This window comes from Poecilia reticulata, chromosome 8 (genome assembly GCF_904066995.2).
Source record: "Poecilia reticulata chromosome 8, P_reticulata-male-v2, whole genome shotgun sequence".
Taxonomy (NCBI): domain Eukaryota; kingdom Metazoa; phylum Chordata; class Actinopteri; order Cyprinodontiformes; family Poeciliidae; genus Poecilia; species Poecilia reticulata.
Window position 1 is genome coordinate 23,699,307 of NC_088837.1, and position 21,010 is coordinate 23,720,316.

Consider the following 21,010-nt stretch of genomic DNA (forward strand, 5'->3'; position numbering starts at 1 on the left):
AACAGTCCAAGCACTTAAAAAACAAACACCCAGACGTTTCTCGGCAAGAAGTTCATGTTTTTTGGTGTCTGAAAATTGAGCAGTTTTAAAAAACCTCCAGAATGTGACAAATCAGTGAAGCCCATCCCGTTACCTAGCAACCACAGCGGAACTCCGCCCGTTACCTAGCAACCCCAGCGGATCTCCAGCACATTTGGTCATCTGGTTTTTGCTGCTCTATGCGCTATAGATCTTCAAGGAAATAAATATTTTAATTTTAAAGGGGATCTATTGTGCAAAGGTTCACGTTGTCCCTGTTTTTATACTTCCATTCGAGTCTCTGCTATGTCTAAAAACAACCCAAGAACTTTGAAAAACCTTCGAAATGTAACTGCACCTGGCAACACAAGTTAAGCTCCAGCACTTTTGGTCGGTTGGTTTTACCGTACAATGGCTGCTGGAAAAGACGAGAGTTTTGTTGTTGACTTGCCATCCAGAAACAACTTGGCGCACTCTTCTTGGTTGTGCAGGAGGCTCCCCTTTTGCTTTTCAAAGATGTGCAGTCGTATAATTGCGAATCTGTTTGCAGCCATTTTTACGTGCGAATGTAAACGCTGAGTTGTGGTGCGTGGTCCGGACAGTTTTGGATTTAAAGTGACAGGAAGCCCTAAAACAGCTCATTCTGACCTGAGCAAACTAAGATTCATTTTGTGTAAAAGGAATCTAACGAACGTGCTTCTGTTGCAGCTCATAGGTTTATCCAACCTTCAGTATTGCTCACACATCCAGGTGGCTTACTTGGCTGACGGTTTGATTTCCTGCCCGTTTTTCAGCCATTTCACTTCGGCCGTGGGGTCAGCCACTTCCACAGTGAGCTGGATCTTCTTCCCCTTCTCCACAGAGTACGCCGGGTCCAGCTTCGTCAGGAAAGCTAACGAGAAAGGAGGATCATGTCAGCGCAGCTCCGGTGCAGCTTTGAGAGAAAATGATCCACGGCAGCCGGCTCTTAGCAGTAACGGGCTAACAAACGCTCCACCTGTCATCCAGCCTGTGTAACCTCCCTCCTGAGGCCTTTAAACGCTGCCAGTATTTACAGCCGGCTGCATTAAACAGGTTTAGTTTCCTCCCTGCCGTCAAATTTTCTCGTGCACATTCTGGGTTTGCCTCGTAAAATGTCTCCTCTGCGACTCACCATCACTCTTCTTGGACTCGGCCTTCATCTTCTTCAGCCGCGTCAGCATGCCCCTCAGGTCCGTGATGCCGTACTGAAAGGCAATCTTCTCATAATCACAAGGCTTGGCTGCCTTGAGGATTTCCCACACGTCAACCTCTTCCTTTGGCCCCTCCGCTTTCTTCTCCTTCCTGAGTATCAGCGTTGATGCAGACGGAGAGTTAAATCTGATGCAGGCGAAGTCAAAATGTGGATTATTTTTACTTATCTTACCGTTTCTTAAGCAAAACGCTAAAGTCCAGCTCACCAGCATCCTCGTCTCCCTCTCCTCTGAGAAAAAGAAACATTCAGTTATGGTGAATTTATTCTGTTAGTTTTGAGTTTAACTTTATTTAGTTTTAGATCCGTTTTTATTAGGTATTATTTGTTGTAGCAGCAGTTTTATGGCTAATTTTGGCAGAGTAGCCAAAAATTTTAGGTAACACTTTATTTGAAGGGGTGTGAATAAGACGGACATGATACTGTTATAAACATGTTATAACACCTGACATGAACATGAATAAGCCTTCATGAATATTTATGACTGTTGTCATAAAGCGTCATTATGACACTTTTAATACAAAGTTGACATTATTCAAAATGTCTTCATTATGACAACTTGACATTAACCAATAAATCATTACTGTTTAAACTTTACCTTTAATAACATAAAGTTACCTAATTTTTAAAGTGGAATCAGTAATACTTTTATAACAAATTTATTTCAGTAATGATTTCTTGGTTAATGTCAAGTTGTCATAACAAAGACATTTTGAATAATGTCAACTTTGTATTAAAAGTGTCATAATTTACCGAATGAAGCTTTATGACAACAGTCATAAATATTCATGAAGGCTTATTCATGTTCATGACGTTATGACATGTTTATAACAGTGTTATGACATGTTTATAACAGTGTTATGACATGTTTATGACAGTGTTATGACATGTTTATAACAGTGTTATGACATGTTTATAACAGTGTTATGACATGTTTATGACAGTGTTATGACATGTTTATAACAGTGTTATGACAGTTATTCACACCCCTTCAAATAAAGTTACCAAAATTTTACTCAAAATATTTTCACTCAAGTAAAAGTAAATATACTGCTCAAAAAAATAAAGGGAACACTTAAGTGTTTAAGTGTTCCCTTTATTTTTTTTGAGCAGTGTATTAATCATCCAAGAAATTACTTTAGCAATAGTACAAAAAAAAGTATTTGGTAGAAAATCTGCTCAACTACTGATCAAGTCATCAATCATTTAATATTTAAAAATTACATAATCAGACTTAAAAACATATAAAGTTAAGTGAAAATTTATATTTTATGGACCAAAATGACAATAATTCATATAAGTAACAAAAAATAAATAAAATCAGGCAAAATAAAATGTTTCCAAATCAGTTTATTTCAATAAAAACTTTAACAGAAACTGCAGGTGTGTTTGCACCAGGTGAGTCTGGTGGGTTTTGTTTGTTTTTCATTCCAGTAAGAGCAGAAATACTTCATAATAAAGTTACTGGAGTAAAAGTAAAAAGTACAGCGTAGTAAAAAAATACTCTAAAAGTAAATTTAAAAAAAAATTACTTTAGTAAATGTAACTTTATGTAACTATTTATGAAATTTTTCCCATGTTGTAAGTTAATTTATCTGCCAATGAAACTAGAACTTTTTATCAACGTTAAGGAAATATTTACTTGAAACAAGCCTCTATATATAAAACTTACGATTAAGTTAGTTTGTCTGACTTTAAGGTTACTAAAATATTTGCTGTAGAAACTAGGTGAGATTTTGTGTTTTTGCAGTGCAGGGACAACGACAGCTCTGATTCTGATTTGCTCTCGTCGCTCTAATGATGTTTTTACTGAAATAAAAACCTGTTTTCACGTCGCTTCCATCATGGAGGCTTTTAACGACTTAAACTCTTGATATTTCCAGACGCTGTGAAAGCAGTTGCAGCGCTGACTTCATTTTCACGCTCAGCCGACCTCTTTTATTTGTTTTTTACTCTGCGTGCGGACGGTGCCGTCCTGGGAGGATTCGCTCCCCTCAGGACAGCCGGATGAACGCCGTCCTCAGATGATCCGCTCGTTCTGGAGCCGGCTTTGAAGTTATTTGGGTTTCTCTCGGTCTCAGATGAGTTAAATGAACCTCAAACACACGAGGACGACGCTCACCATGATGTTAGAAAACAACAAAAACCAAATCCTGCTGATGCTTCGTAGAAATCGCCACGCAGACTCGACACCCCCAGGACGTTTTCCTTCTCATTTTCCTGCTTATATGTTAATGTGAAAGGCTGATTAAGGCCAATTTCAATTAATCAGATCCTCGCTGACATTTAAAATCCTATTCAGATGAAAAAGCTTATCGCTAAAACCATCTAATGCCCAAAATAATTCGCTCAGAGCTTCACATCCTTCAGATTAGGTGTAAAAAAATCTACAAATATTTCCTCTGAAGGCGATTAAAAAACAAACAAACATGTATTTATAGACGCCCCTTTTGTTCAGTTGTGAAAAATATAATTTCTGAGATTTATTGTGTTTTAAAGACAGATATTGTCCCAGAGTTCTGGGCTTCCTCAAAATAAATCTTTAAGTTTATATAACAATAGATTAACTGCTGTAATTTCATAAATCCTTTAATTTTGTCTCCATCTGTGCTGTATAATTTCTGTTCTGTTGGAGTTATTATTGTTATTTTGTCTGTATAAATAACCAAAAATATTTAATAAACATATAAAAAAAATAAAATAAATGTACAAAAACATATGGATGAGGCTGCGACTGTGTAGACTAAACAATAATAAATTAATCGTACAGATTTAATTTAAGCTTTTGCTTCTTCCTACTTTCCAAATTATTTAAAATTATTAGATTTTGTTTATTTCTTTAAATCAGCTAAATTTGTATTTGTTATTTTGTTTGTTGAAGCACTTTGTGATGTTTTTTCTTTAAAGGTGCAACATAAATAAATATTATACATGTTGGGAAAATATCTAAAAGAAAATAAAAATGAGTTTATTTCTGTTTTTTTCTGCAGTGGATCTGCTTTTACCTTCTTTAAGGTGAAAACTGAGAAAACTTTAGGTGAAACAACAAAAAGAAAACAACAAAAGTGTATAAGTGGAGAAGCTTTCGTTGTGGAGCAACGTTTTAAATGAGAACAACACGTCGTTTGGTGCCAAAGGCTCAGCGAACTCGTCGTCTTTTTGTTTTTCTGACTCGTTATCTCGTTTCACTTTACAGACACTTTAAACTCTGAGTGTTTTCACCAGCAGATTTGGTTCAAATGGGGACCAAAGCTGCAACATTTGTTACATTTTCAGTTGCTGCAGTCCAATTTCCCGCTGCACCAAACGATCCAAACTAAACCAGTTCCCCTCCTCACCTGTGGGGGCGCTGCATCGAGAACCACAGGAAGCTCAGTTGAGCTCAACAAACAAAATGCAAACTTCCTCTGATGTGAACTAAAAAAAAAAACAACTCAAAACACAAAAAAACGGCAGATTATTTCTGTTACAATTTGGGAAAATGTTTTGTTTCAAATAATCTGCCAGTGAAACTCCAACTTTTTTAATAATAATGATGAATTATTGACTGAAAGGTTACTTGTAAGACAGTTTTGTCCTTAAGTGTATTAAGATATTTGGACTGGAAACTACACCAAAAATACTTGGTAAGATTTTGTGTTTTTACAGTGTAGAGTTCAATTAGCTGTTGTGAATGAACCATAAAAACTCTTAAAAGCAGATCTGGGTAGTGCAGAAAGACATTTACTCAAAATAAAAAGTATTTGGTAAAAAGCTACCTGAGTGGACTTTTGATTAACTTAAACATTACATCATCAGACGAACCAAAATATAAAATTAAGTGGAAATTTTGGTATTTTAAGGACAAAAATGACAATAATTAATATAAGTAACAAAAAATAACAAAATCAGGCAAAATAATACTTTTCTTTCAATAAAAAATTTATGAAACTTTAACAGAAACTTTAGGTGTTTCTGTGTCTGGTGCGTTCAGTAAAATCCAGGAATTTTACTTAAGTAAAAGTAGAAATACTTCATAATAAAACTATTCAAGTAAAAATAATCTTAAAGTAAACGTATCTGAGTAAATGTAACTAGTTTCTACCCAGCTGTGGCTGAAAGACGCTGAAACTCCTGATGACATGCAGGAAGTAGGAGCTCTGAGACGCGACAGGAAGAGAGAGACGGCGATCTGCAGAGCGACACTCACGATCGTTTGAACGCCTCCAAGATGTTGTCCTGCTGGTCCTCCTGCGCGGCTGGAAGCAGCAGACAGAAACAGGAAGTGAGGTTAATCCGCTACGCCGCGCCACAGGAGCAGTGATGACCTGGATGACGGCTCTAATGTCCGCGGCGCTCTCCGCGTTATTGGCTGACACAGTCAGTTACGCCGTCATGGCGGACGCGTTGAATGGGAGATGACAATGATGTGATTATGTGTGGGTCTGCGGACCTACCCGCCACGGAGACTTCGAAGGCGCAGCTGTCGCACTTGTCTTTGGCGGTGACCTCGCAGCGGTAGCCACCTGCGTCTCCGTCCACCACCTTGATGATGCTCATCTCGTACGTGTAGATCTGACGGCACAGAAACCGAAGCACCAACAGTCACTGCAGCTCCAGGTTTGGTAAAAATCTACATAATCACATTTAAAAATGTCATTTTTATTCTTTTTTTTAAAAGTTGAAGCCAAAATGAATCAGGAATTTTAAGCTTTTCTTCATGTTTGTTACTTTTTGGTTTTTTTACCTCCATATATCCACTTCCAAAAACCTGCGCTGGCCCTTTAAGGCTGGAAAACGTCCAACGCTGACAGGTTTGCAGCCTGTAGATCAGTGTTTTTTAACCACTGTTCCGCGGCACACTAGTGTGCCGTGAGTGATCGTCAGGTGTGTCGTGGAAATTATTCAATTTCACTACGGTACCGTATTTTCCGGACTAAAAGCTGCTACTTTTTTCCTAAGCTTTGAACATGCGGCTTGTAGCCCGCTGTGGCTTTTCTGTGGATTTTTCTTCAACCACCAGGGGGCTCTCTAGCAGGAAGTGAATCATTAGAAGTCAAAATTGTAAATCAAAAGAAGAACGTGCTAATTTTCATTTAGAACAAGCACATGCTAGCAGCAGGCACGACAGAGAAATGTTTTCAAACTCGTATCATGCAGCTTTTAAGTTGAGGGCTGTCGATCTGGCACTACAGGAGGGAAACAGAGCCGCTGCATTTAAGCTCGGTGTGAACGAAACCATGGTTCGGCTTTGGAGACGGAGTGCTGCGTCCAGCTGATTTATTAGGACGCTGCCCTCTGCTGGGTCCTTACGGAAAACTGAGAGCAGCTTCCAGTTTTTATTTTATTTTATTTTTTAATTGAAGGTGCTAGTATGGTGCGCTCTATAGTCCGAAAAATACGGTAATTGGTTTTAAAATATTTTTTGAAAATGAATTATCTGCAAATAATGCCATCTTCGAGTGTCTGCTGTAGCAGTGACTAGCGGCGTAATCATGTAATTTTCTTACCACTAGATGGCAGTAGGTACAGAGCATTTTACATTACAACAAGAGAATTAGTGATGCATGAATGTTACAGGTAGCAGTGAGAGTATTGTACCTAGCAAGACTGTGACGACAGTGATGGAAAAGACAGAGAAGCTCAGCAGTAGTTGGAAAGAACATGAGTCCATTTCCCACAACATGTCTGTGTGAATTGAGCTTCTCTAGTCTGGCTACTATAAAAACTAAAACCAGAGAGAAACTGAGAGCTGTGGAGGAAGAGCTTTGTCTTTCTTCAGTTTCTGCCAGGAAATCAGCTGTTTTCATCCAAACATGCACAGGTTTCACACCAGGTGGGTAAAATATACAGATATTGACATTTTGTACATGCAACTCTTCATATTGTAACAGTGAATATGAAGTGAAATGTTTCCCAAATATTATTGCTTCTTTCAGAATAAGAATTATTTTCTGTATTCCGGCTATAAGATGCTTGTGGATTAGTTTGTAAAACACTTTTCTACAACTTCTTTCAATTTAACACCACAGTGTTGTTCAGGTGTATTTTTGAAGTGGACATGTTAAGTGCAATTTGAAATAAGAAATGTAAAATATGATAAATATAATTTTTTGTGTTTATTTGATTCCTATTCAAGATACTTTGATAAGAATGACTATATATGTAATATAGGCGGCTACAGAGTATCTTTGTTTACATTTTTGGTTGGTGGTGTGCCTCGTGATTTTTCCAATTAAAACAATGTACCTTGGCTCAAAAAAGGCAGCATACCTTGGTGTTTCTGTCGTACGACTCCTTGAACTGCAGGTGCTTCCCGGCTTTGCTGGACAGGTCGAGCCACTTCCCCTTCAGCCACTTCATGACGGGCTTCCTGCTCAGCGTCGACGAGTCGACTTTGGCCACAAACGTGATGTCCTTCCCTGCCAGCAGCAAAGACAGACGACGTTTTTATTCCAGACAGATAAACAGTTTGTCCTCTTGCAGAGTGGACACTTGTAAAAATAAAAGAATATACAACCTTGTTAAAATATTGGCTTTCTGTGATGTAACAAAATGAAACCAGCATAAGAAAATGTTTCCCGCATTTAAGGACTTATAGTCTGTAAAGTTTAAGAGAAAAACGAATTAATCTGCTTGGTGTAAGAGGCAGAAAGCTTAAAGAGATCCAGGATTAGTTAAACATGTTGGCCTTAATATGTCGTAAGTTTTCTATTAACTAAAAAATTGCTGTTTGTGATACAAAAAACGAATAATTAATTCAAATTATTATGAAGTAATAATGGCGACCTCTCCCATGGAGGTCGCCATTTTTCACTTGCTGGGTTGATGATGCGTTTTGGTCCGTTCTGCACTGGAGTCTACAGAGCAAACAGGAAGGCTAACTTTACCTCAGTAGCTGTTTATCATATTGGATCTGACTGGTGTAATTTTAGATAAAGCCACATGGGGTCACTGTTGGTTGTAACTAAAAAAATAAAAACACAGTGAGGTCAGTCACATTGCTTCCCACACGAAAAACACAATTAGAGTGCAGTGGGAGAGTCGGAGACGAACACAACTTCAGAAGGACCTAATCTGTGCCCTCAACATTTTTCTCCAGAAGACTTTGAGTCATTTGTACGAGCAAAACTGACAAAGGCTCTAATCGATGATCGTTACCTTAACGAGCTAAAAATGAATGCGCCGCCTACATTTCTTATCCACAAAGTGCCTAAACTCCTCTGCAGCTAGAGCGAATAACGCTGGGAGAAACATCAGACAGACAATTCTGGAAGTCCTCTGTCCTCTTTGTCTCTTTGGTCCTCCGCATCTTCATCACCTCTGGTGAATTTTACATTTCCATCAATTTCAACGAGCTCTAGATCAACTTGAAAAGGCTTAATAATGTTACTCATTTGAGCAAATGTTGCCAAATCGAAGTGAAACATGTTGAAACTGAACCAAATATGGGCTTCAACTATTTTTGTAGAGATTGTTACACTATACTGGAAAAAATAGCCTTTTTTTTAACTTTCCGTCATGAAATGATGTAAAGTTAAAGTTAGCTTTTTCACTCATTTTAACGTCTTCTGTATAACTCAGAGTTTATTCTGACAAACCTTTGGTGGCGGTGGCGCTCTCCGGCTTCAGCACAAACAGACTGCTCTGCTCAGACACCTCACCACCTTCTCCTGGTGCAGCATCTGAGATGAAAATTCAACCACAAATTAGAGCAGGAAAACATGACCCAGCGATGAAACCGCAGACAGAACAAAGACAAACGGACCAAGCAAATCACTAAAGCATCTCTGAACTGTCGGGGAAAATATCTGGGCTTAATTTAAGGGCAGAAAGTTTTGGTTTTTGAAGATGTCATTTTTAGAAAATAAAGGGTTTTTTTTCCATAGAGCAGAGTGATGTCAACATGTCCAGGGCGGCCATTTTGTTTTACAGCTTCTATTTATTTGAACTTTGAATTCAGATCAATCTTACAATGAAATATAAACTTCACGCTATGATTTTTTTTATTTTTTAAATGGGAAAATAAAGTCATAATATTCAAAGAATTCAGTCACAGTATTATGAGAATAAAGTTCTATGACAATAAAGTGTTAATGTTACCAGAATAATGTCATAATATGAGAATGAAGTAGTAAATAATAAAAAAAATTTTGTTTGTCTCATAATGGTAAAATTGCGTCTTTATTCTGCCAATAATATGAATTATTTCTTGTAATTAAACAATAATTCCCATAGCCTGGTCCTAATACTCAACAGTGCAACTCACTAAAGGGGTGACTGAAATAAAAGCCCTAATTAAAACATCAAATTATCATCTCTAGGTTATGAACTGAGGATTTTAACTCATTTTTCTCAACTGTTGGGGGTAGAAACCAACGGTGTAGTCGTCTGACAAAAAAAAAACTGTTTCTGTTAAAGGCGCCATCTTTATAACGTGTTTGCTTGTCAGAATTCTTCACAGAAATACTAAAATGTTATTTTTTCTTACCATCAAGAGGCAACTCTACACCAAATGAGGAAAGAAAACAAAAGACAGAGACAGCAAGTGAGACATCAATCTGTGCACAACCTGCCCTTGCTCTTAATAATCAAGTCGATGTGCTTTCACGCACCTTTCCACCCGTTTTCAACGTAACTGTAAGAAACTGTTTCTCTAAGCCAAATGTTCTGTTTCTGTCTCCATGACAACAAACTGCGAGTTTTAAAGACAACCTACTGTGCTTCCTTGAATATGTTGGGATCTATGGTCTATACAAAACATGGTTTTTACATGTTTTGCACAAAATCATTCTCAGTCTGGTTAGTTCAAAATAAGTCGCTTGCACTTGAAAATGGCTGCAAATAGATGCGCAATTTTACAACCGTACATCTCTGCAAAGCAAAAGCAGAGCCTCTTGTGCAACCAACAAGAATGCAGCAATCGGTTTCTGGATGGCAAGTCAACAAGCAAACACTTGTCTTTTCCAGCAGCCGTTGTAAAGCACATTAAAACTCTTGGTAGTAGCATAATGCTTACCGTGAGAGTTCACCACTGCTTACATTCCACCCTCAGCTGTTACTGACATGAGCAACAACCACATTTAATTTCCCCTTACGATCACAATAAAGTATTTCTGAATTGAGTTATTTGAGCTGGCCAAACGTGCTGGAGTTCCACTTGGGTTGCTAGGTAACAGGGCGGAACTCTGCTGGGGTTGCTGGGTAACAGGGCGGAACTCTGCTGGGGATGCTGGGTAACAGGGCGGAACTCTGCTGGGGTTGCTGGGTAACAGGGCGGAACTCTGCTGGGGTTGCTGGGTAACAGGGCGGAACTTTGCTGGGGTTGCTAGGTAACAGGGCGGAACTCTGCTGGGGTTGCTAGGTAACAGACTGATTTGTTACACTGTGGAAGTTTCCAGACACTCAGAAGACACATTAACTTATTGCCAAAACACAACTGTAGTTTTTTTTATTTATTTTTTTAGTATTTTTAAGCAGTTGAGACCCAAATGGAAGTACGGAAACATGTAAAATGCAAATTCTTGCATAATAGGTCCCTTTAAACGTAAAAACGTCCTGAATGGTTCCAGGGTCACAAGTCAAATGAGGTCATGCTCCTTCATAAATTCACAGAGCCGTGCTGTCGGCGCCACCCCCTGCCCGAACCTCCTCGCTGCTTTTACGGGTTCAGTTAATTCGATCTTTTAATCAAAAGTACCCCAGAGGACAGATCCAAGTTCAGCTGTTCAGGATGATTTAAAGGGTTTCAGTCAGAATGCTAAGCAGGAAAGCGGATCTCGGAAAGAAAACCCAGGGGACGCTTTTGAATGTTTGCAGTCTTACACTGTAACACCGGATCCTCCATCGCGTTCGCAGGGAAGATTCTCTGTGAAATTAACTCCCTGGCAGTAAAGCTGGAGATCTGAGATTTGGACAAAAGCCTGAGGGACTTTTAGAGACTCTATTTATAATTTAAGCCTTTTATAACACATGAAAAAAAAATCTGCAATTATTTATTTTGAAGCTTGAATGCTAAGCTTTGCTTGTATTGTTTTTTTAAATGAAGTAAAACAGTAAAACTTAAAAAAGTAAAACATAATTTATTCTAAATGACATAAAATTTCATATTTTCTGACACAAATAGCAGAAAAATCCTACAATTCTAGCCACATTCTTAAAGGAGACCCGTTATGCTTCCTCTTAAATCACTTAGAATATGAGCCACATAAAACATGTTAATTAAGATTAATTGCACAAAATCATTCTCAAATAATTCAGCTGCTCATTATGAGCATTTTGAGATTCCTTTCAGAATGAGCTGTTTTAGTGTCCTGTCACTTTTATGCAAATAAGCTGCAGCTGGCCACGCCCCCTCAACTCAACGCTCACAGTTTATAAATGTGAAAATGGCTGCAAACAGACGCGCAACTGTACAACAGTCTTTTCCAGCAGCGCAAGCAGCAATAAAACCTGCTGACCAAACGTGTTGGAGCTTGGCTACGGTTGCTAGGTGAAGAGCGGAGCTCAGCTGGGGTTGCTAGGTAACGGGGTAGTGACTTAATAATTGTGAGGTTTTTGAAGCTGCTTGTTTTCCAGACACCAAAAAATATCGACTTATTGCCAGAAAATGGCTGGTTGGCATGATTTCCTGTTTTTACAGTGTAGGTCTCTGACCAATGACCATCTCAAATCCAGCATGGCTGCCGTTCATCTAAGATCTGTAAGTTGAAATAATGAACAGCGAATTTTCAAATTTAAATTTTTTTTCATTTATTCAATAAAAGAAAATATTATAAAACATTTATTTGTGGATTCAATGATTCTATAATTTGAAGTTTAAATGTGTCAGCATTTGTTTCATAATTCTGAGAACTGGGATGTAAAATCCAAACTAAACTGTGTTTTTCAGTGTGTTTGTCCCACTTGTCTTTCCCTGAAGAAAATAAAAACATTAACAACATTTTAGTGGCCAGCAGATAAATGCTGCACATGTTTTAGCTGACTAGACAAAGCTTTTAATTAAAACCTCGGCCAATTTACTGATTTTTAAAGCTATTAAAGACACCAGAGATACTGCGGCTGAATAATACTGTTAATTTCACAGTTATTGCTAATTTATTGTAGCAGCAATTTATAAACCTCATGAAAAGACAGTGACAACAGAACCATAACTGTGTTAATTATGTACATATTGGACTGTAATATTCTCCAGCTGTAGCATGAAGGAGCTAATTTCTAAACATCCAACAGACATCCATCACATAGCGGCGCTATGCTTGCATTTACTAACTAATCTTTAAAGTCACCTGCTTCTTCATCTACTATATTTACTTCTTTTACAGCCGACTTCTTTCAACTAGCCGCTAATCTGATGCGTTTTTCTGTTTTAAATAGCATTTAATGTATATTAATAACGATGTAAATGAGCAGAAGCAAGCAGGCAGCTATAGATTCACCTACAGACGGCTGGATACCAGTTAATAAGGACAGGAGCCAATGAGCCGTAAAGCAGGAGTAATGTACTGTAAGCTTCACACACAAAGCCGTTCTAACGACTCTCTGGGATATGAACACGATTTTAACTGATTAAACCTTAGAATAAAGGAACATGTACATGAATTTGCACTCAGGCTGTAAGGGTTTCATCAGAGAGACGGACTGGAGGAAGAAAATGTCTCTGTGGCGGATGTTTCTTTTCTTTATTTCACTCTCTAATGTGAGCCTGAAAACATTTTGTGTCCAGGATGTGTGGGGTCTGCAGGGATGTTAAAATGCAGGATATGAAGATGCAAAAACACTTCGAGTCTGGCAGAAGTGAGCCGTTTCTTTTCACCACGACTCACTGCAAAAACACAAAATCTTACCAAGTAATTTTGTTCAACTTTTTGTACATTTGAAATGAGATGAAACTAACTAACAAGTAGCTTTTCAGCAAAATACAGTAAGTAATGACAAAATGTTGAGGGAAAAAAACTAGTTGCACTGGCAGATTATTTTACTTGAAAGATGGCAAAAATGTCATAAGTGAAATTAAATGTCAATAAAACGATTTTTTTTTCTATATTGAGGAATTAAATACTAAAAACAAAATTAAGTGTATCTTGCTTAAATGTTACCTGAAAGTTAGTTTTGTCTTATTTTAAGAGTACTAACGTATTTGCACTGGAAACCAAACAAAAGAAAAATACTTTGATTTTACAACTTTGTGTTTTTGCAGTGCAAAACCTGTAAAACACGTCAAACTAAAAACTCAATTAGTCGCCACATAAATCGAAGTTTTAATGTTACAGTTGAATCAAAGCCGTTTTTATCTATTTTCTGACAAATTACATCAATTAGCCCATCCAGTTTTTTGTGACTCCACAAAATCAACAGATCACCACATTTATTTGCACAAATTTTCCACAAAAACATTGGTTTTAAGTGATGCTACCTCCCACCTGCAGGTGGCAGTGTTTCTTATCTAGTTCTCAGCCTCACCTGACATCAAATTTTATTGTGAAAAATTCACATTTACCATCATACATAAACGCAACTGTTTCTGAATTAGCTCCACAAAGCATAAAATCCTGGAGGAACTGATCAGTGTGGAAAGATGTTCAATATTATATCATTTTGAGAAGAACTTATTGCTATTCATCAATATTTTAACAGTTTGTTATTGGGTGTTATCAAGGCTCTCTGGCGCAAGGGGCCCTTTAAAAAGACTCATAAGAGCTTGACACCCCAGAAAGCTCTTTTCATCTTTAGCCAACACCAACATTACATCACAAACGCCGGAGTCGATTTCTTTGATCTATGCTGTGTGAGGAAGCAGAAAGAGGAAGAAGGTGGGGAAGGTTTTACATCAGGGAGTTCAGGCAGACACGCCTGTTCAGGTCTAATGTCTCGTTTGCTGCTCATGATCATCGCTTACAAAAGAGTCTTGTGGGGCATAAACGTATCTCGCCGAGTGTTGGCCCCCCGAAGACGGCGACTCGTTATAAATGAGCTGCGGTGTTGGTTTAAATGGCTGCTCCACTTCATCACTGCACACGTGCAAAAACACTTAATCCCTCTGCAGAAAGTTTATTATGATGACTGGCTGCAGACGCACAGGAACATCTTTCTTCCTTTTGCGGTTTAGGATGTTTTCACACCGGTAGACTGAAGAGTTATATTTTCAGCTGCTGCAGTTCAATTTAACTGCAGCTTGCAGTGAGTCAAACGAACCCAAACATTTTAAAAAACAGTTCCCCTCCTCACCTGTGGGGACGCTGCACCAAGAACCACTGAAGGAAACAACATGAAAACCTCTGGAAAAGAAACTAAGCACAACTTACTTTTTCACAAAATGTAGACAAAAGTGGAGTGCCTCAGATTTTAGCGTTTGTAGGATTTTGCTTTTGAGACATTTGTTCCGCTAGCACGTTTGTTTTGGTTGTATTTACCCAGAATGCCCCGCGCAGTAGTCCACTTCCTGCTTTTGGAGCGGTCTCTGGTTCGCTTGGAGCTCACATATGCATTCAAACTGGACCAGAGTTCACTTCCAAGGTTTATTTTTTGGGTTTCCTGCACATTCATGCCTTTCCAAACATACCGGACTTTCCAGACAAACGGACTGGACTTTGATTAAAACGGACCAAACAAGGCTGATGTGAATGTGAGCCGACATTAAAGTGAACCAAATCTGAGTAAATTTACCACTCATAAGTCTGGATTTAACAAAGAATCCTCAAACATTTCCCGGACAGAAGGAAAGTAAACTATCTCCTTCGTTATGATTCCCTTTGATACATGCAGCTGTAAAAACATTAAACATAAATCTTTTATGGTCATATTCAACAATTTCACACTTCTCGTTTATCCACAGTCATGAATTTCACTGAAAACATCTGGAGTTTTATTTATTTTTTTGCTTTTTTATGCAGCTGGGGACATAAATTGTGAGGAATAATCGCCGATTCCTCCTGTTTCCCTCAAACGTCTCATGATCTGCAGCGTGTTGGGAAAAACGTGCGGCGACAACTGATGGCAGCGCGGAGGAAATCAGACACACTCAGCGGAGCGCAACCAAACATGCTCAACATGAAGGGCTGGGGGAATATCTGAGCCGCTTGATTTAATCCAGGAGTTTGACGCAGAACGAGTTATGATATGGAATTAAATTACTGCTGGGAAAGATGTGTGGAAAGCCTGGAAACAAAACTGAAACGTTTAGAGAGATCCGAGGTTTGAGTTTATTTATTCAAGAGGTTTGAAACCTCATGTTAGGAAAACGTTGTTTGGTTCATCTGTTGTTTCACAGCAGATTCTGGATTTTGGTCTCATCTGGTCAAAAAGAGAAATCAGTTAACCCGTTTGTTTACGTTTGTGAAGGTATTATTATTATTATTATTATTTTACTGTGAGTTATTATCACAGGGTAATAAAGTCATCTGTCTTTCTTGTGTTGGTCTGAATGGTTTAAAGTTTTAATGTGTAGTTGCATCTCAGCTTTACACAAACAGACATAAACATGAATAAATCGATTTCCAATCAGTTTTTTTGCACCAAACAATTAAAAATAAACACGTTTTCACTGAGGCTCTTTAAATGTGTAAACATTTAAAATTTTAAATCGAGATTTTTCACAGTAAACAAAATAGAGCAAATATTGCAGTAAGAATATTGCGAGGGAAAGTAAAATGTCCCCTGCAGGGTTCCGTACTTTTCATCTAAACAGAGCAAACCATTTTCTGAGTCCCTCATGCGAAAGGTTTTTTATTTTTATTAACCTCACTTCAACATGGATCTAAACCTTTGACTAAATTAGCTTTTCTTCTATCGGTATGTCATAAATTATTATTTTTCTCTTAACTAAAAATTAACATGTTTTTTTATTGCACTGCAAAAACACAAAACAAAAATTCTTTGTGATTTCTTTATTGTGCAAATATCTTAGTAAACCTGAAATAAGACAAAAATTACAGGTAGTGATTTTTTTAAGTCAATAATTATTTTCTATTGATGAAATAATATTCGTTCCACTCGAACAATTTTTTTTCTAGAAAATTTCTAAGATTTTTCTGACAAATTTCTGATTTTTTTGGCGTTAATTTACTCCTTTCTTTTTCTCCCATCTACAATAACTAAAACATCGTCGTACAAAACTAACTTACAAGTAATTTTATTATGAATATTCAGTAGCTTGTTATAAATAAATAATTCTTTAACACTGATGGAAAAGTAATAGTTGAGATAATTTCACTTCTAACAACGTAATTTCTCCATATTATAAGTGAAATAATCTCCCAGTGGAACAAGCACTTTTTTTAAAATAACTTAAGAGATTATTGACTCTTATATGTTGCTGAAAAGTGACTTGTAAGTTTTGTTTTTATTTTATTTTGCATTAGAAATAGACCAAAAATACTTGGTAAAATTTTGTGTTTTTGCAGTGTAGACAACTACAGTAAGAGTGAGGAAATAATCTGCGTTGCGTGACGTAAAGCGGCACCGAAATACCAAAAGTCACACATGGATGCATGCAGAGTGAATAAACGGCTCCTGCTTCGCTCCGGATTCCACCAGCTGGGTTTAAATCACGGAGCTAAAAGTGAATAAAAGCCACAGAGACGGTGAAACGGCATCCAGCTCCATCCAGCAGCGACGCCGTGGGAGTCATGCACCTCCACACTCAGGCCCATCACCCACAGAAGATCACAGCTTCTGTGTTTGTTTCATCACTCAGCCTTACCGTCCTCCTCCGCTGGCTTCTCTGAATGAAAGAAACACCGATGGTGGTGATGATTATAGGAACGACTGGGAAGGATGTGGTGGGTTTCTCTTACCCTTTTTGTCTGAAAGGAAGAACAGCAGGAACGTCAATCAGACACGATTCTGGAGAAGTCAATCTGAGCAAAGCGTCAGCTACACTGCAAAAACAGCCAAATATTTTTGTCTAATTTCTAGTGCAAATATCTTAGCACTTGAAATAAAACTAAACTGCAGTGGTGCATTAGGGCCGTTATAGATGAAGTAGTAGAGGAGCAGTACGTTTCTGCCAAAAAATCTTTTAGATTCATTTCAGAAAATTTCTAGGAAAAACAAAAAAAAAACATGGAAATTCCTAAGTTTGAAAATAAGGTAGAAAAAAACCTGAAATTTTGAAAGTAATCTCAAAATTTTCAAGAAAAAACGAACATTTCTCAGTTTGTAAAGTGAAACATTTGCAAGGAAAAAACCCCGTGAGATTTCTAGCTTACATTTTTTTTGTAAAAACTTGGAAATTTCTGAGACTGAAGGTTTGAAAACGTCGTGAGAAAAACTCATATTGTGAGAATCTGAGACGTTTTTAAGAAAGAAAAAAAACAACTTGGAAATTTCTTAGTTTGTAAAGTGAAATCAGAAAATTTTAGCTTCGTCTTAAAATTTTTGAGAAAAAAGTTGACATTTTTTTACTTATTTTTCTAGAAAATTTCTGACAATTAACTCAGAATTTGGCGGAAATGTACTCATTTTTCTATCTATAACGGCCCTAATACACTCATACAAAACCAACTTACAAGTAACTTCAGCAACTTTTTGACTTTTTTAGTCAATAATTCCTTAATATGAATAAAAGTAAGTAGCAAATCCACTAGCAGATTATTTCACTTAAAGTAAATTATTAGATATTTTTAAGCTTAGAGGCCTTTAAACACATTAAATTACTGTATGACGTTTTGGTGATGCATTTTTATTTTTTGATTATGGTTTATCTCTAATAAACCAACTAATCTAAGTTTATTGTTGCACTTCACCAGCTCTAATGTGACACTGAATCCACAAAAAATAAAATCAACAAAAACATTATTTTAAATATAAAAACCAAACATCTGAATATCATTATGACTTTTGCTATGTTTATGTGTAAACTTGAAACCATGCCAATATTTTTTAATCAATATTAAGGATTTATTGATTTAAAAGAAGCTGCTTTGTTGCTGAAAAGTTGCTTGCAAGTTAGTTTTGTCTTATTTCCAGTGCAGTAAAACATTTGCACTGGAAACTGGACCAACATACTTGGTAGGATTTAGTGTTTTTGCAGTGCAGGTTGAGTTTCTGTGGATTCCCCTGAGGGCTCAGATTAGGTGCCACTTAGACTCTTACCAGCAGGGGCTGCTGCAGCCTTTTCGCTCTGGGCTTCTGCAATTAAACAACAATTATGCAAATTAATTAGTACATCCTCATTATTTCATATCATATAGCAGCAGCAGCACTAATTTTTGCGCAGTCACATTAAAACGCTGGGACTCAGTGAACTGTTTGAAGAGCAACATCTTGTGATCTGAATCCTCAAGAGACCCCAGTAATTATTGCCATCAATAGCTAATCATTCCTACACATAACTATGGGCACTTATCAGTTTAGTTATATAAAACGCAGACATGGGGAGAAAGAAAGTGCACCCTATTATAATTTGCATGCGTCGGTGCATGATTACAACAGGGTTTGGTGTTTACCAGCTTCTTAAGCCATTTAAATCTCCTTCAGGTGAAAACATGGTATCGTTTAATAATCAAAACTTAAATTAATCTGTGTAGGAAAACAAAGAGTTGCCATGGTGACACGTTAAAGATGACCTGTACAGGTTAGGACGGGTCCGTAGGCGATACAAAAAAACAAATCAATCTCAGGTAAACAAGATTTCAGTTCAGAATGAACCGTTTTAGGCAAAACCAGCCAAACAAACGAGCTGGAACTTACGTTGCTAGGTAACGGGCCTGGGCTTGGCTGGGGTTGCTAGGTAACAGTGAGAGCTTCTGGGTTGCTAGGTGGGGGCGAGGGCCTGCCGATTTATGCAATGGCGTAGATGGGAAACAAAAAAAAAAGAGGAAATTTCCACCAAAAAAAACCTCAGAAATTGTGAGATCAAACTTTGAAATTTTCTTGAAAAACAAAAAGTTGTAGGAGAAAGTTTTAGCTAACTTTTGAAACTCAGAAACTTCTGAGTTTTCTCTAGAAAATGTCCGAGATCAATCTAAAAATTACTGACATTTTTGCATAACGTTTCGACTTTTCAAACTAAGACATGTCCGAGTTTTTTGGTGGAAATTTACTCCTTTTTCCCTAACAGTTGTGTCATTTTTCTAGACACTAAAAAACATGAAATTGTTGCCATAAACCAGTCCAGTGTTTTTTTTTAAGTGCTTGGATTGTTTTTAGAAGCAATAGAAACCAAAATGCAAGAATAAAAATGTGCATAACATGAATTTTGCATAGCAGGTCGCCTTTAAATATTTTCAGTACCTGGTAAAGGTCATTTTTAAAAGTGGATGAGTTTTCACTTTAAGGCAAAATCTCTGGGTAAAGAAATCCAACCAGTGCATGAAACCAGAGTTTTAACAAACAGTCGCCTAACTCTCCTTCATTTCTGCAGGGTTCGCTTCTGGAAAAAGGGAATATTGGGTTTTAACAAGCGAACGGCGCGCGATCCGGACGAGCTTTAAGGAAACAGCGAGGCTGAGATAAATATAAGTGAGTTTTTTTTTTACAGAGATCATGAGGAATAATTGAGCTTTAAATTTCACAGAAAGGCTCGGCCTCGAGACAAATGAGCTTTTGATGGGATAAAGAACATCAAAGTTCCAGGATCGCAGAAATCTGGGTTGCTTTAGCAGCCGGAGGAACGAAGACCAGGAATAAATTTATGTCTGCCAGGAAAACCGAAGCTTAGCTTTCAGGATCTATTTAAAAGATCTACGTTAATAATATCACTGGACTGACGAGGGTTAAACTTCAGGAAAGGAAGGAAGGAAAGAAGGCAGGGAGGAAAGGAAGAGATGATGGAAGGGAGGAATGAATAAAGGAAGAAAAAGAAGGAAGGGAGAAAAGAATGGAAAGAAGGAAGGAAGGATGAAAGGAGGGAGGGATAAAGGAAGGAAGAAAGAAAAAGCAAAAAGAAATGAAGGAAAGAAGTAATAGTTAGCTAGCTCTAAGCTTATAGCTTATTTATTGTTGTCATGGCAACTGCCTGTCAATATGGCTGCCAGTTACACAGAGCAAAGTCTCATAAGAACTTATTATTTTTTTAAAGTCTTTTTTAACAATCGACATTATAAAAAAACAGAAATAAGTAAATTTCCTGGGGGAATTTATTCATATAGTGAGAAGAAAATCAACAAAAGAAGATTTACAAAATATTACATTTGTGTTATAAATGTAGAGTTTTCATGGGTTTTGGATTATCAGATGACAATAATCAAGTCTTTCATAAAGTCACATAAAAACTATAAATAGACAACTTGTGATTAAGTGACACACTGACAGGAGGAAGAAGCTGGAATCGAACCAACAACCTTCCGGTTGCAAGACAACGACCCACTGAGTCGCACACGCATTTTACAACCAGAAAGTTTCACATCTCGACACTCTGCGATCATTTATGACGAATTATTTGCGTGTTGTTGAGGTTGGAAGCTAATGCAGCTTAACAAGGGGAGCCGAGAGTCGGTGGAAGTAAATCTGGGTTTTCTTAGCCGAGTTCTGGTCGTTATTTCCGTCTCTGTCGTTGTGCTGACTGAGGGATTCCTGCTCTCCATTCTGCTCCTGACCTGCACCCCAAACATCTTCTGCTCAAATCGTACGGGGATTTGGGGTCTTATTCGTGGCATTAGCCGGCTTTGAAAAGCTCGATCAGCCGCTCAAGAATGCAAACAACTCAGTGGCAGAGTTACTCTGTATAATACGAGGTAATCAGTGCCAGAAGCACCACAGCAAATCACTTAATTACAAAAAGAAGCAAAGAAAAACCTTTAAAATATTTCTAACAACGCTGATTTAGCAACGTTAGTACGA

At 37.6% G+C, this 21,010-nt stretch overlaps 1 protein-coding gene across 1 annotated transcript in view; it reads right to left on the bottom strand.

The window, feature by feature from the left end:
- The window catches only part of mybpc2a (myosin binding protein Ca), a 70,223-nt gene that overhangs the window by 30,925 nt on the left and 18,288 nt on the right, over window positions 1-21,010 (bottom strand). Inside the window, exons 2-8 of the mRNA XM_081610278.1 lie at window positions 8,830-8,913; window positions 7,502-7,650; window positions 5,686-5,803; window positions 5,439-5,487; window positions 1,424-1,480; window positions 1,172-1,341; window positions 778-910 (exon numbers count right to left, since the gene is read on the bottom strand). Of these exons, the coding sequence (XP_081466404.1) occupies window positions 778-910; window positions 1,172-1,341; window positions 1,424-1,480; window positions 5,439-5,487; window positions 5,686-5,803; window positions 7,502-7,650; window positions 8,830-8,913 (760 nt within the window). The remainder of the gene's footprint in view (window positions 1-777; window positions 911-1,171; window positions 1,342-1,423; window positions 1,481-5,438; window positions 5,488-5,685; window positions 5,804-7,501; window positions 7,651-8,829; window positions 8,914-21,010) is intronic.